Here is a 16603-nt window from a genome sequence, read left to right on the forward strand (position 1 = left end):
TCACGTATACAGATTAGTTAGATAAAGTAATTTTATTTCATACGGAACCTTCGGCATTTGAATCAAGTCGCACCTGACCGGTTTAATTTTTAATATAAAAATCTATTACAAATGACAGTTGATGATAGTAAAAGAACAATGAATTATCGAGTGAACACTCGCTCCAAAAATTAATGATCTATTTTAAAATGCGATAGCTGTCAATTTGTATGAAAGCGGATGTTAGCAGGAGTAGTGTTAAGTGAGGGCAAAGGTCGCGTGGAAAGTTATTGAATCAGTTAACCGACCTCAAAGAAGGAGGTGGTACTCAATTCGGTGATTTTTATCCGATATGGCTGTTTCTTTTTTTTATGTAATTGTTGTTGGCCGCAGATGGTTTTTACAACTTCACCGAACGCGTGTAAGCACGGGCGAGTGCAGATGGCACTCCAAATCCTCTCGCGGGAGCGACAGAGGTGTCAGCTCTTTCTAATGGACTGCGGCGTGCGCCCGAGGGTGGGAGGGCTCAAACCTCGGCTGGGCTTCGGCCCCCGTCAGGGACTAATCGGTGGATCATTACGGGGGAACGAGGAGACGCCGCGGACGGCGCACTTTCAGGCGTGTAACGAATGTTCCGCGAACGCGAACCGGGTTTAAGGAGTCTTCGCCCCCGCCGGCGGGGACGGTGCATGCGGTGTGTGCGTGTGTGTGTCGTCTGCGGGCCCTAGGGACGAGAGTTCCGCAGTAGGTGGTGGAGACGCGTTTGCCTCTGTTATGGAATCGTCGGGGTCTAATAGTGTGTGCCTCGGCCGACGACGTCTGAATGTGACGCTCTCTCTGGGGGTGTACGAGCCCGCCTTGACTACCAGCGGGTTCAGATGGGATTCAGTCGCAGCGAAGTAGCGTCGAGACGCTTCCTTCATATAAGTCCCGGCACAGAATGGGCCACCCCTTCCTTTCCCGTGGGTGTCGTAAGAGGCGACCAAGGGAGAGCGAGGGATGGGCAGCAGCGTCACACTAATCACTTCATTATTTATTACCTACTATTATTACTACGTGATTATTATTACGAGATCGTCAAAATTGTGTTCTCATTTATTTAATGTGTTCTCATGTACATTATATGTATGTAACTAACCGATATAGCCCGAAGGATAAGCAAGCTGAAGTGGCAATGGGCCGATCACATAGCTCAAAGAACCGACAACCGATGGGGAAGAAAGGTTCTTGATTGACGACCCCGTAAGGGCAAAACCAGTATAGGACGACTCCCCACTAGATGGAGTGACGACCTCAAATGCATTGCAGGGAGTCAGCGGATACAGGTGGCTCAGGACCGTTCCTTATGGCAGTCTATGGGGGAGGCTTATGTCCAGCAGTGGACGGATTGGACGGCACACATACTCGCACACGAACACACGCGCGCGCACACACACACACGCACACACACGAACGCACACACACACAACTTCCAGATTAAATTATAATTAATTATCTCTTCCTATAAATTATATTTATTACATTGAATTCACTTATTATATTACAAGTGTTTAGTAAGTAACCCTGCGGAGTGAGGTCCTGGTGAGCTGTAATACAGGTATTCTTATACCTATCTTAGGCACCAGTCTCTCACAGTTATATTTATAATTTGATTAATATAAACATGTCTCATTGTATTTCACTGTAATTAATTGTGAAGAGAAAATAAATCTATTTATTATTATTATTTTTTTAAATTTTACTATAATTCTCATCTCCCCTCTTAAGGAGAGGAGATGGCAACTAACCCCCGGCAGAAGCACAGTCGGCCGGGGTTCAGGGCCCCAGGGAGAGAAACCGGCGTACAATGCGGGCAGAATCTAAGAGCACTGCTTTCTGCATCTTTTCCGGGAGTGAGCCGCCTCGGAATCCCAACCGTCTGAGATGTTGTTCCAGACTGGTTGGGATAAGACCGTTCACCGACATAACGATTGGGATGATTTCGGTAGATGTCACCCCCCACATTTCGATCACCTCGTGAGCCAGGTCGAAATATTTTCTCTACTTCTCGGTTTCGGCTTCCACGAGGTTCTCGTCATGCGGTATGGTGACATCCACCAAAAACACCCTTATTTATTATTATTATTATTATTATTATTGGACGAATAATGGCTGAAATGGTGATGATGAAACAATTATTTTTTTTTCATCTTTATACGTATTAGTACAAACCCTAAAGCAGTTGTGTTTGCATGGTTGTGTTTCTATTTGAAGGGTAATATATGGCTGTGAATTTACAGGGTACACAGGAATAACACCTGAGTCCTCAGGAATGGCAACGCATGGGGGGTATCATGGGCGAAACAGTATACTCTGTTATGTCCATGCTACTGCTCATGTATATAGGCGACGGTTACCACTTTCCATCAGGTGGGCCGTCAGCTTGTTTGCCATTCTAAGTTACATAAAAAAAAAGTAAGGATTATGCGACGCGGAATGCTTTACCTTATCAGAGTTTAAAACCTGGTGATTAGATAAAAGCTATCAAGCTAGAAACAACTTGGTTACATAGTTTTAAAGGTGCAGTAGGAAATAACTGCATAATTTCATTGCATAACACTGTCATTAGTACAGGTTAGTTAGTTAATACTTAACATGGGAATTCGGGGGGAAAGGGATTGTTAGTACTGGAGACTGAGAATCCCATTGCTAGCAACATACCCAACCAGGTCGACCTCCTCGCGGTTCCCCCTGGAAACTATCATGGTTATAATTCCTGATGAATTCATCATGATGGGCTAATTGGCCTGTTTTCATTCTCATCTATCACCCTTCACTGGTGCTCCGCCAGCGTATCCCATTAGCGCGGGCGGGATCACCATAGCATTTTCACCCATCAAAAAAAATGGGAATTCAAAAGATTTTTATAATAAATAACACTAAGCTGAAATGAAATATATTTATTTTTCAACCGACTTCAAAAATTAGAATTCTCAATTCGGTTGAATTTTTTTTTTATTTGTATTGTACCAGTCGTTAATTGACCACTGTTGAACATAGCCTCCCTTATAAGGGGGTTTTTGCTAACAGTTGCCACGCTAGGTAGGCTGATTGGCAACCGCAATTTGGGTTTTTCCTCCACTATAAGCTTAGTCGTCTCTTACGACACCCACGGGAAAGGAAGGGTTGGCGCATTTTATAATCTTACTTATTGGCCTCATAGGAATTGTATAAAAATCGGTTTAATAATTGAATTTAAAATTTAAAATAACTGAACTTGCCATATTTAGTTTATTTATTTATTCTTTATTGTACACAAAAATTTACAAAAATATAATATATATAAAATAAAGATGCACAACAGACGAGCTTAACTCTGTAAGAGTTCTCTTCCAGCAAACCCTGAGTGGAAAGGAGCATTAATTACTAGCGGGCAGTGTGCGTACAATAATAGAAGGAAACAGTATAGATGTTTCTATTAAAAAATAATAAATATGTTGACATATATAAGTAACTCATACAATTAAAATCAAAATAAATAAATAGTTTCGTACTTTATATGCAATATAACTTTAAATTAATCATTAAATACTATTAAAAAACAGACAGAGATAGATATAATCGTGCCTATAGTCATGTGATTACACCGCCCATAAAATGGGCCACCACTTCCTTTTCGTGGATGCTGTAAGAAGCGACTAAAGGAACTAAACAGTCGAGGAGCGGACAGCAGCGTCCCTCTTAAAACATCACTAAAGCCTGACTGCAGTTGCCAATCTGCCTGCCAAGTCTGGCAACTACTGTAATACCCCCGAAGGTAAGGCTTATGTTCAGCATTGAACAAATATATTCTACCCAAACAATGTACACCCAACAAATTTGCCGTATTAACAAGATTCTATATACATTGTATTATTCAGACGGTACTAATGTTTTTAAAATGACCCATAATCATATTCATAAACGGTGAAAACATATTTAATGCAGGTCACAATACTGACTCACAAAATCGGCTAAAACTGAGCAAAACACGCGGCCAACTTTCTAGAGACCACTTTCCGTGTTGCGCAACCAAACAGAGATGGTAGCCGGTCGTTTTGCCTTCTCAAAATGTTGTCGATGTAATAATGATGTAATGACGCACGGCCTCATTTCGATCGGTGATAACAGCGCGGCCGTTCGATTTTTAAATTTCTGATTTCCCTTTGACATTGACCTGTCAGCTGTCAGATTAAATGTCAACATGACATATTTAAAAACGTAAGGATGGCTGTATAGGCAATTGATTTGACTTCCTTAAATTAAACCATTACTTTATTTATAAATGTAAAGGTGTGCGTATTTGTTATCTTTTAGCGCCGTCACAAATTATTTAATCACCGTGAAATTTAATATACAGTCACTATAAACTTTTTATTCCAGTCGTAAACAAAAGCTAATATAGAATAAAAAATACATATAGTTTAGAGGAGATTTTTTGGCGGCATCTTCTTAAGATGTATTGAAAATATGCCGTCGTTTCGATCTATGATAACAATTCAAATCTTTGATTTTTAAATTTTCGATTTTTTTTGTTTTTATATATTTGAATAAGTGGCTGTGTGGGTATTGTTTGCCTTTCCTGAACAGATCGACGAAACCAAATACTACCAAGAGGTTTTTTTTTTTTTTTAACAGGCATTTTCAATGCTCTCATTTTGATCGAGAATACAACAATATAACGTATATCTACTCCAATTTTAAATTTGTAAATTCTTTTGACATTGACCAGTCACATGAAATGTCATCATGACATCTAGTTATTTGAAAAATAAGTGCATATGTATATTATCTTTATCTCTCTCAAAATGATTTAAAAACCAAAACGACATAGTTTTTAGTGATAAGACAAGGTCGTTCGTTGGTTTCTCTGTGTGATCGTATTTATTGTAATTTCTACGAAATTTTTGACTTCGACTTTCGGTAGGAGTAATAGATACAGCGTGGAGCTGTCAATTTTTAAATTTAAGATTCCATTTTGACACTGATCTGTCAGATTAAATGTCAACATGACATTGCTATTTAATATGTGGTCCGTTGTTGTGAGGACAGCTGTATGGGCCTTCGTGCATCATAAAGGTAGTCTAACTTTTATCACTAGATGGTGACACCCTGACACGAGCACTAGAGAAAAGAAAGGATTGTTAATAAACGAGACCAATGGTCAGATTGCTTTTTTAATGGGTGGAGATGAAAAGGCATGCTGCGCTATCGATTTACACTGATGGTATGGTAGGTGAAAATTAAATCTGGTCAGTTGATCCATCGTGACGCTATCGATTTCGTGCTTTCGTGATTGCTAGCAATACTCTATAAGGTCGACCTCTCGGATCAGGTTAATTCTTGTGGAATTCATCACTATGGATAAACTGACTTGTTTTCATCCTCACTTATCATCTCTCGCTAATACCCCTTGTATGTACATATACCGATAGTACAGGCAGGATTACAATTCAACTATTATCCCATTAAAAAATACACTAATACTAGAAGTACTTATACGTTATCATCCCATCATCCCATGCCATCAGCCATTAACTGCCCACTGTTGAACATAGGTCTCCCCCTTGAGGGGTTTGTCAGTTGCCACGCTTAGTAGATAGGCTCGCAACCGCTTGTTAAAGCTTGTTTACGCTGCTTACCATCCCTCGACTATTAAGTTCCCTTAATCGCCTCTTACGACACCCACGAGAATAGAATGGGTAGTCCATTCTATGCCGGAACCACACGGCATATATTTATACATATAAAGCAAATACAGTTCGTCTGTACGTAACATTGAATTTATTTTCACATATAAACAAACAACACTTTCCCATGAACAATACCAAATTCCCACCGCTTATCGTTTTTTGCTCGATCAGTGAAACTAGCATTTTCACCCGGCGCTCGTCGCCGTCTCTCCCACGGCTCTGGCTCGTAGAAATTATGGCGTATTGTATGTTTTTTTTTTACATAACCATGACCGTATATATTTTAATTGTTTACAATTATTTGTATGGGAAATTCTCTTGTAGTTATACCATTATTTTTAACTGTTACAGCATCCTTACGATCCTTAATAACATTATGGATGTGAAAGCGAGTTTGTTGGTTTATTTGTTTTTTTTTTTATGGATGACAATGGAATGGTAACGCCGCCTGCGCTATCGATATACGTAGATGGGGTACTAGCGAGAGATGATAGGATTTTTTTGATGGATGAAAATGGAATGGTAACCCCACTTGTGCTAACAGGATACGCTGGCGAAACATTATGTAACTTTTTTTATGTAGGTATTTTTCTTTCTTTTTTTTGTGTATGTATCTATATCTATATACGTGTTGTATGTAATTCAAATAAATTATATATCTGTCTATCTAAAGGGGGGGGGGGGGGGGGGGTAAATAGGTTTTTTCAGGGCAACGCATGCGTAATACCTCTGCTATTGCAGGTGTTAATAGGCTACGGTAACCACTTACCATCAGGTGGCCCGTATGCTTGTTTGCCTCCTCAGTAGTATAAAAAAATCTGTCTACACTCTGGCGAAATACCAGTGAAGATTGATAGATGAGAATGAAAAGGCAGCTCAGTTGACCCATCGTGATGAGTACACCTGAAATTCAGCGTGATGGTTTCCAGGAGGGACCATGTGAGGATCGACCTGACAGGGGGTATTGCTAGCAATGGAACTAGTAGTCCGCATTACTAACAATCCCTTCCCCCCTCCCATTCCTAATTAAAAATTGTACAATTATGATCCACCAATAAATCAAGTTCAATATTGACAATATGAGTTATTTCGATTTAAAAACTAAACTCCTGAACCGATTTTGATAAAATTTCTAGGGGACTAATCTGTAAATATATCCTTTCATATGAATAAAGCATTTTTCGAATCGGTTCATAACTGATGGAGTTATGAGACGACAAACATAAGAAAATACAACTGCTTTGAAAACCACCTTTTTTTAAACCTTCTTTGCATAATTTTTTAATTGGTGAAATAAATCAAAGTGATATAATTCATATTCAAAATTAAAGGAAAATAATAAAAAAAAAATTTGACAGCTATGTTTTTTTTTTCTGCAATGGACATTAAAAAGGACGATAAACTTAAAGTAAACTTGTTTTTTTATATAATTTTTTGGCATTCAATGTTATGATGGAAATTTCTACCATTATGCAAAGAAGGGTTTTTTTTTATAGGTGATAATGAAATAGTAACCCCACCCGCGCTATTGGTTTACGCTGATAGGGCACCAGTGAAGGATGATAGACGAGGATGAAACAGGTCAGTTAGCCCATCGTGACGAATTCAACGATAATTGTTCATGATGGTTTCCAGGGGGAACTACGCGGAGGTTGACCTGATAGGGCATATTGCTAGCAATGGGGCTGTCAAACTCCATTGCTAACAATCCCTTCCCCCCTGCAGCAGAAGGATTAAATCGGTCGAAAAATTTATTACAGCAAATAAAACTAATATCTTAAAGTATTTACTCAACAAACTACTGCCTTTTTTGTATTATTATTGTAAAATAGTTTCACCAGGTACACGTAAGATTGCTATTTTTGGCTGTCACCTTATAAAGAAGAGATTTCATGTGAGTTTTAGGTTAAAACGTTGCTTATTGATTGGTCACTGCGTAATCCACTAATGTGTTTAGCAAGCAATGCCCATATATTTTACAACTAACTGGGTCGACATATTGCTTTTAAATATTTAATATTTGGACACAGGGGGGAAAGGGATTGTTAGTAATGGGGTCTAATAGCCCCGATGCTAGCAATATACCCTATCAGGTCAACCTCCACGCCGTTCCCCCTGGAAACCATCATGGTTAATTCTTGTCGAATTCATCACGGTGGGCCAACTGACCTGCATTCATGTCCCACTGGTGCCCCGCCAGCGTATACCGTTAGCGCAGGCGGGGTTACCATTTCATTACCATCCATTGGACCTCAAATAATAATAACAAAAAGGCTAAAAATATGTTATATTTGTGAAATGAAATCTTAATTTATTATCTATATGAATTAATTAAATTCTTTCGCAACAGATTATACCAAACTCTGTCACAAACTAAAAACAAGGAATTATCAAAATTAAAAACTAAAAGTCTATAATCTTTGGTCACTACTCTGTACACATGCCGTTCCGTTCTACGCATCATCTGATACGTATCTATCTAAACATCGCTGTCAATGTATAAAAGTAAACGTCGCATTTATTGAGGAGGTCCAATTATACTTTCATTTGCATGATGTATGCACGCAAAATACGAGTAAAAATTGAGAGTTGCGTGTTACGTATCTGGCACTTTGTGCTTTGCGTCATTCGCAATAGAGTCGCGGATTGTGTGAACTGACACACTTGTTTTCTTTAATAAAGACTTTATGCTATTTTTTATAAAGTTGATAATCGTGTGACAGTGTTCACTCTTTGTTTATACTTTCGTTACCTTTCCTCTGATGTTTGTATGTGTGTGTATTAATTAAAATTGTTTGTTTTACGGAAAGAAAAGACAAATTAATGGAATTATTTACTCATTTCACGACAGTTCATATTTTAATTTATTCTTTATTGGACCGGTTAAGGAATAATAAATAAATATATGATCATACAATCATCGTCATATCAGCGGTTAACTGCCCACTGCTGAGCATAGGTCTCCCCCTTAGGGAGTTTTGCCAGAATTGGCAACTGCAGTTAAGATTTGGTGATATTAGAAGAGACACTACTGGTCATCTTTCGACCATTAAATTCCCTTAGTCGCCTCTTACGACACCAACGGGAAAGGATAGGTTTTTGTTCAAATTATTCACTCAAAATATGAGTAGAATTAGGGGTGGTAATATATATATAATATATATATATATATATATATATATATATATATAGTTGCATTATCTGTATACTGGAACAATAACTAATACAGACTTTTAACATATTGGAGTGGTGGAGTAACAAAAACAATAATCCAAGCATTTCTTGAACGTCTTAAACATGCGTCGTCGTCGTATTACTCTCCCACCATCTTCCTTTTTCTCCCTATCTCCCTTCCACACACGTCCTTCTCTCTCTCTCTCTCTCTCTCTCTCTCTCTCTCTCTCTCTCTCTCTCTCACTCATTCTATTTCGTAACTATTCACATCTCTCATACTATCTCGCTTCTACACGTCATACTCACTTACCTACCTTACTTATGTATTTTATCTCACACCCACATATGTATATACATATATATACACATATATATATACTACCAACACCCTACCAACACCGATCCACGCAGTAAGATTGTAAATCTAGCGTATTCGGAACATCGCGTTCTGAATTCAAATATTTTCATTTACCAGAGGGAGACTTTGTACAAAAGTCGTTTGCTTAGACACCTCTGTCTCATTAGTGTTTCTAGCGTGACGCAGTTGTGTTTGCATGGTTGTGTTTCGTTTTGAAGGGTGGGATATGGCGTGAATTTACTGGGTACAGAGGAATAACACCTGAGTACTCAGGAATGGCAACGCATGGGTGGTATCATGGGCGAAACAGTATACTCTGTTATGTCCATAGTGCTACTCATGTCTATAGGCGACGGTTACCACTTTCCATCAGGTGGGCCGTCAGCTTGTTTGCCATTCTAAGTTCCATAAAAAACAATTAATTTTTACCCGTGACTTCGTCCACGTAATCGGGATATGTTTACTGAAATAAAATATGCCAAAACCCACCTTACAGGGGAGCCCTATGTTCAACAGTGGACAGTTAACGGCTGATATGACGATACGATACCACATGTGTCACAGTATATACTGTGACGCCCAAGAGGCTGTTCACATATCTAGCTGACGGTTACCACTTTTCATCAGGTAGGCGATCTGTTTATTTGCTATTTGCAATAGAGAGAGAGAGAGAAAACCCCGTCTCTTTTATAATTTTATTATAATTAGATTCATTTGTATATTATTGACCTGAATATTTTTAATTAAAATGATTTAGCCGACTGCGGAAGTAAAAGAGGCTAATGCTCTTGTTATGTATGTTTTTTTTCTGTTTAGAATGTAAACTGATTAATTATGTTTAATAAGTAGATCACTTGATTAAGTAAGTTATAAATAAGTAATTTTGATTAAAAAAACAAGATTTTACAGTCAAAAATCGAACTTAATTGTTCGGCAAATTCGGGTATTTTTTTTATGGGTGAAAATGGTATGGTAACCCCGCCTGCGCTAACGGGATACGCTGGCGGAGCACCAGTGAAGGGCGATAGATGAGAATGAAAACAGGCCAGTTGGCCCATCATGATGAATTCAAAAAGAATTGTTCACGACGGTTTCCAGGGGGAACCACGTGGATGTCGACCTAATAGGGCATATTGCTAGCAATGGGACTTTAATTCACCTAGAAATTAATCACGATGACCTATGGGAAAAAGGGATTGTTGGTAATGGAGACTGAGAATCCCATTGCTAGCAATATACCCAACCAGGTCGACCTCCTCGCGGTTCTCCCTGGAAACGATCATGGTTAATTCCTGATGAATTCATCATGATGGGCTAACTGGCCTGTTTTCATTCTCATCTATCACCCTTCACTGGTGCTCCGCCAGCGTATCCCGTTAGCGCAGGCGGGGTTACCATACCATTTTCACCCATCAAAAAAAACTCGCATACCACACTCATGGGTAAAAATAAATTAACCAATACGCAAATACATTCCTTGACCCTTCGCAATCAACCATGTCTGATGAGTGTCTACTTATTAAAAAAACACAATGACCTTACAAGCGTGCTCATAATTATATACATACTAGCGACCCGCCCCGGCTTCGCACAGGTGCAGCATTGTATTGTATTGTAAAATCTTTATTGTACATAATTCAAATTAAACACTGATAAATGATTTAATATACAATGGCGGACTTATCTCATAAAGGGATCTCTTACAGTCAACCTTTGAGAAGCTGAAAGAAAACTGTAGAATGTATAAGGGTAATAACCGTACAATTAAAGATAAACTAAATAATACCCAGTAAAAAAATTTAATATATAATATAATAAAAACAGCTCTATATTTATTTATTTATATATTTATTTATTTGAAAATTACTCACCACACTTACAGTTTCCCAAAACGTGTAGTGAGCCATATGTTTATTTTACAAACTTACAAATTTTGTACAACATTTTAAAAATATATCCATTTTGTCATTAAATAAAAAAAATTATGTTTGTCAAACACAAGGCATGCTGTGGTTGTCTTTAAATGTAAGAACAGTTAGATCTAATCTACCAGTGTATTGTATTGAAATGTTTAGCTGTATCTTATGTTGGTAATCCTATAAATAAATAAATAAATATTAGGAGTACAAATAAGTTTCCGCCGTTTTTTAACACAAATTAAATATTTATTATAGAAGAACGGTAATATAGATTTATATAAAATATTGCCCATCACTTGCAACCACTTTTTCCCATCTCTCAGGCAGCATTCGAATTCCACGTCTGAAGAACTCCTTGTCTTTTGAGGCTATCCACGAATCAACCCAATTTTTGGTATCCTCATAAGATGTAAACCGCTGCGTCGTCAGAGCATGTGCCATGGACCGAAACAGGTGATAATCGGACGGTGCAATGTCTGGTGAATACGGCGGGTGGGGTAACACTTCCCAATCAAGTGTTTCCAAGTACTTTTTTACGGGAGCCGCAACATGTGGACGAGCATTGTCATGCAGAAGAATAATTTTTTCGTGTCTAGAATAGTATTGAGGGCGTTTTTCTTTCAGAGCTCGGCTCAATCTCATCAATTGTGTTCGATAGAGGGCTCCAGTAATTGTTTCGCTCGGATTAAGCAACTCATAATACACTACACCTAGCTGATCCCAACAAATACACAGCATAAGTTTTTTTCCGTGAATATTCGGTTTTGCTGTTGATGTTGACGCGTGGCCAGGTAATCCCCATGATTTTTTTCTTTTTGGATTGTCATAATGTATCCACTTCTCATCACCAGTTACGATACGATGTAAAAAACCCTTTTTTTTATGTCTAGCTAGCAGCATTTCACTTAAGCATAATCGGCGTTCAATATCTCTCGGCTTTAATTCGTACGGAACCCAATTTCCTTGTTTATGAATCATTCCTAATGATTTTAAACGATGTGAGACTGCTTGCTGAGTGACTTCTGATGTTAGAGCAAGTTCTTTTTGTGTTTGAGATGAATCCTCCTCCAATAATTCCTCCAATTCTGCATCCTCGTAAATTTTTGGCCTTCCACTGCGATCTTTGTCTTCTACGTCGAAATCACCGTTTTTAAACTTTTGAAACCACTCTCGACACGTTCTCTCACTCAAAGCACCCTCACCATATGCTTCTACGAGCAATTGATGCGCCTTAGCAGCAGATTTCTTTAAATTAAAGAAGTAAATTAATATTTCCCGCAAATGACGCTTATTTGGCTCAAATTTTGACATTTTCAAGTTATAAAAATTATATTTTACCAATATCAAATCAATAATATTAATAGGTTATGTTGGTCTTGAATGTCGAAACTATTTTTTAAGCCGGTTATCATCTGCGAAAGCTAACCGAAACTCCGTGCCGCGCCATCCACAATAAAACGGCGGAAACTTATTTGTACTCCTAATATGTCAATGTCTGACTGCTGAGCAATCAGAGATACACCTACATATGTAAATAATAAAAGTACATGAATAATAATATAACATTAATATATGTTTGTATAACTTTGAAACTGTTCGACACATTTTACACACACACAAGTACAGCGCTAATTATCTCAAAGATTTTACAATAAACGATATATTCAGACATTTTTATGTTAATTTTATTTTGTAATTAATATTTTTTTTTATACAAATTAGAATGGCAAACAAGCTGACGGCCCACCTGATGGAAAGTGGTAACCGTCGCCTATAGACATGAGCAGTGCCATGGACATAACAGAGTATATTGTTTCGCCCATGATACCCCCCATGCGTTGCCATTCCTGAGGACTCAGGTGTTATTCCTCTGTACCCTGTAAATTCACGCCATATCCCACCCTTCAAACCGAAACACAGCCATGCAAACACAACTGCTTCACGGTTGAAACACAAATGGGACAGAGGTGCCCAAGTAATTGACTTTTGTACAAAGTCTCCCCCTGGTAAATTTGGTTAAAGTCAAATATTTTTTATGTAATGTGGTCAATAAAGAATAAATAAATAAATAAACTAAACAATTTCCCGTATTTCAACAATAGCGTGTTACGTTACTAACCTTTGCGACGTAACTTGTAACTTCAACTTGAAAATGTTAGAACTTAAGTTACACAATGTCTTAACTGATTTGTGACACGCATAAAACATTAGTTACGGTGGTTAGTGGGACAAAAGGTTATCTAATAAGAAAACCTTTTATTGGTAAGTAATTTACGTGTTTTACTTAATTCAACCGAATAAATTCACTTACTTGCTTATATTGCTAAATTTTAACTCTAATATTCGTCTAACATTTGGGTACATTTCTGATATTGTAACGTTTAAGTTCTTAAAATATATTTAGTTATATATATAATTTTAACTTAAATACGAGTAATATTCTTCTACTGTTGCAATATAAGCTCAACTTAAAATTGTAATAATTTAATTAATACCCAAAAATACATTTAATTATTATATAAAAACACGAAAGCATAAAATTATTAATTATAAGTTCAAATTATACTCATGAAGAGTATAATTTGAACTTATAATATAATTTAAACCTAAATCATATTACAATTTCGACCTTAACTTGAGAATATGAATACTTTTGAAATGTTCTAACTGAACACGCATAAAGCATTCGATACGGTGGTTCGGTGGTTAGTGGGACAAAAGGTCGTTATCTAATGCCATAGTTTTGTAAAAAGAAAATTCTTTATTGGCAAATATGCCGGCATTTACCTAATTCAACTAGGTTAATTGACATAAGTGCTTGGTAATTGTGCACATACGTTATATACATTTCAAACATATAAATATAGCGATGTAGACCCCGGCATAGAATAGGCCGTCCCTTCATTTCCCGTGGGTATTATAAAAGGCGACTAAGGGACTAACAAAATTTTTCATCGTGCCTCCCACCCAATTGTTTATAATTACTCCTCTCCATCCAAAGGTTGCCTGGAAGAGATCGCTCTTAGCGATAAGGTCGCCCATTGTTTTCTCATTGTAATTATTTCTTGTAATTATTTATATTTATAATAAGTTTACTATTGTAATCTTTTGGAGGAAACAATAAAGAGTATCTATCTGTCTATTTATTTATAGTGGATGGATGGGCAGCAGCGTCCCTTTTAAAATATCACCAAAAACCAATCTGCGGTTGTGCACCCGCCTGCCAAGCGTGGCAACTACTGGCAAACCTCCCCTTATGAGAGAGGCATTCAGCAGAGTACAGTTAATGGCTGATACAACATATAAACTAGCTTTCACTTGTGACTTCGTTTGTGTGACGTATACACAACAATTAAACAGGATAAATAGTACTATTTCTTTCTCTATATACTTATATATGTATATCATATTTTATGACGATTGGTTGAACCGTAAACGCCACGAAGGCGCCAATAGGTAACAAACAAACTCACTTTCACATATATAAAATCAGTAATTATAACTTCCCGATAATCCTTATTAAAGTTACAAATGTGAAAGTGAGTTTTTTTTTTACCTTATTAACACTACAAACTCAACTAATCGTTGTGAAATTTAATACACGTTTAATATTTGGGAAAGAAAAGGATATAGGCTTTTGTTTATCCTAGACAATCAATATACGACATATTAATAGTTCGCTATCATACGGACAAAAGCGCACATAAAAAATTAGTACTGCTATAATTCTTAGTATAAAATTCTCATTAGAATGAGTCTTATACATAATTATATACTTTATACTGCGATGTATATGTCGAAGGCGCACTAAGTATATGAGTATACTCGTAAATATTTAGAAACTCACGTTATAGCCACGTTTATCGTGTTTTCGCACAAAAATACATCCATAGAATGGAATAGAGTAGAATATAAATAATCTTTATTAATTTTTTTTTATGTGAAAGTGCCTGTGAATATATATATATATATATATATATATATATATATATATATATATATATATATATATATATATATATATATATATCAGAGTTAATAATATTGTTTTCTGTTAAAAAGTCTTTAAAAACACAACATAAACTATTTTTTAAATTAAATAATAATTATTTAGGTATGTAACATAGAATATGTAATATTTTATTTGTATGTTATTTTAAATACTTCATAATTTAAAGAAATTAATTTTGAGAATTAACAAGACACTATTTCAGTAATTATATACCGAATTTCATTGTTGATCACGTCCACAGATAAATTAAATAATATGTGTAAATGCAAATAAAAAATTATTAAACTTCTACTTATATATATAATTTCAACTTAAAATATAATTAAAAGTTAAAACTACATTTAAATTTTTACTTTAATATTATTTTTAATATCTAAGCCACCACGCTCCTATTATATCATTATAACTTACATAATGACCGTTCACACTCACCTCTCTCCGCGAAAGCATCCGCATCCCCCGTACCAATATCCTGAAGTTGCTCATCAGCATCGTTCAGGCCGAAACTCTGTTCACGGAACACGACGTTGTCGAAACCACCGCCGTGAGCGTTCGTCTGCACAGAGTTCCCTGTCTCTTGGTAAGGGAAAACCACGCGCGGACTCCTAGCTTTCCATCCGCTCACTTGGTAATAACTGTTCCTTAATGCTGGCGCGAAAGGTTGGTATTCTAACCCGAAATTCGGCGCGTAAGGTCTACTGAACCGTCCATTATAATACTTCGGGTAGGAGAACGGCCGAAACCGCGGTTCGAAGAACCTCTCATTTCCGGAGGGAACGTTGTCTGGCTGACTTTTTAGTGACGATTCAGAGCCGTCGGGTGACGTGAATTCGTAGTCGGTGTCATCGAATTTAATCTTCGAACTCTTGTCTAGGGTCAAATCGATCTCACCCTTGCCGTACGGCTGCCGATTTTCGTCCTCATCTAAAAACAAAACTCTGGACTGTCGCGGTTTCTGTCTGTACACATTTTTCGGTATGAACATAATATTTTTGTATGGATTCCGATAAACACTGAGAGCATTCGACGCGTCGCCCACAACGACACATGTTGCTACCAAAAGAAACACTTTCAATCCACACTGCATGTTGGCCGGTCAGTGCACTAAAAGTTTCACTTTCATTTCACTTTTATTTTATTTTTTATATTTACATCCGACCCGTTGTCTATGGAAACTTATTTTGAATTTAGAACATTTTCGATATTTGTTTCGCTTTTATTTTTTTTATTGTTTTCTTAATTTGATTTCATTGTTTAAACGCGTGCGGTGTCGGTGGAGTGTGGTCGCGGACTGGCAACCATGGTTCTCCGCTTGGTTGTCAGTTATATAAAATAATGTATGACGCGATAGTTTATGTAACTGTGATTAGCGATAGTGCGGTTGCTTGGCAACCTTTATTTTTGGGAACTATTACTTTGTTGATATTGGGCTATTATGAAATCATATTTC

The 16603-nt window shown here is 37.1% G+C and overlaps 1 protein-coding gene across 2 annotated transcripts in view; it reads right to left on the reverse strand.

Moving 5' to 3' along the window:
- The window catches only part of LOC113509241 (plasma kallikrein), a 71837-nt gene extending 55234 nt beyond the window's left edge, over positions 1-16603 (reverse strand). For both annotated transcript variants that reach the window (XM_052898290.1, XM_031914401.2), the window contains exon 1: positions 15586-16603. In XM_052898290.1, coding sequence (XP_052754250.1) covers positions 15586-16240 — 655 coding nt within the window. In that variant the 5' untranslated portion in view covers positions 16241-16603. The remainder of the gene's footprint in view (positions 1-15585) is intronic.

Source organism: Galleria mellonella, unplaced genomic scaffold (genome assembly GCF_026898425.1).
Source record: "Galleria mellonella isolate WM207_F2 unplaced genomic scaffold, CSIRO_AGI_GalMel_v1 utg424, whole genome shotgun sequence".
NCBI lineage: Eukaryota > Metazoa > Arthropoda > Insecta > Lepidoptera > Pyralidae > Galleria > Galleria mellonella.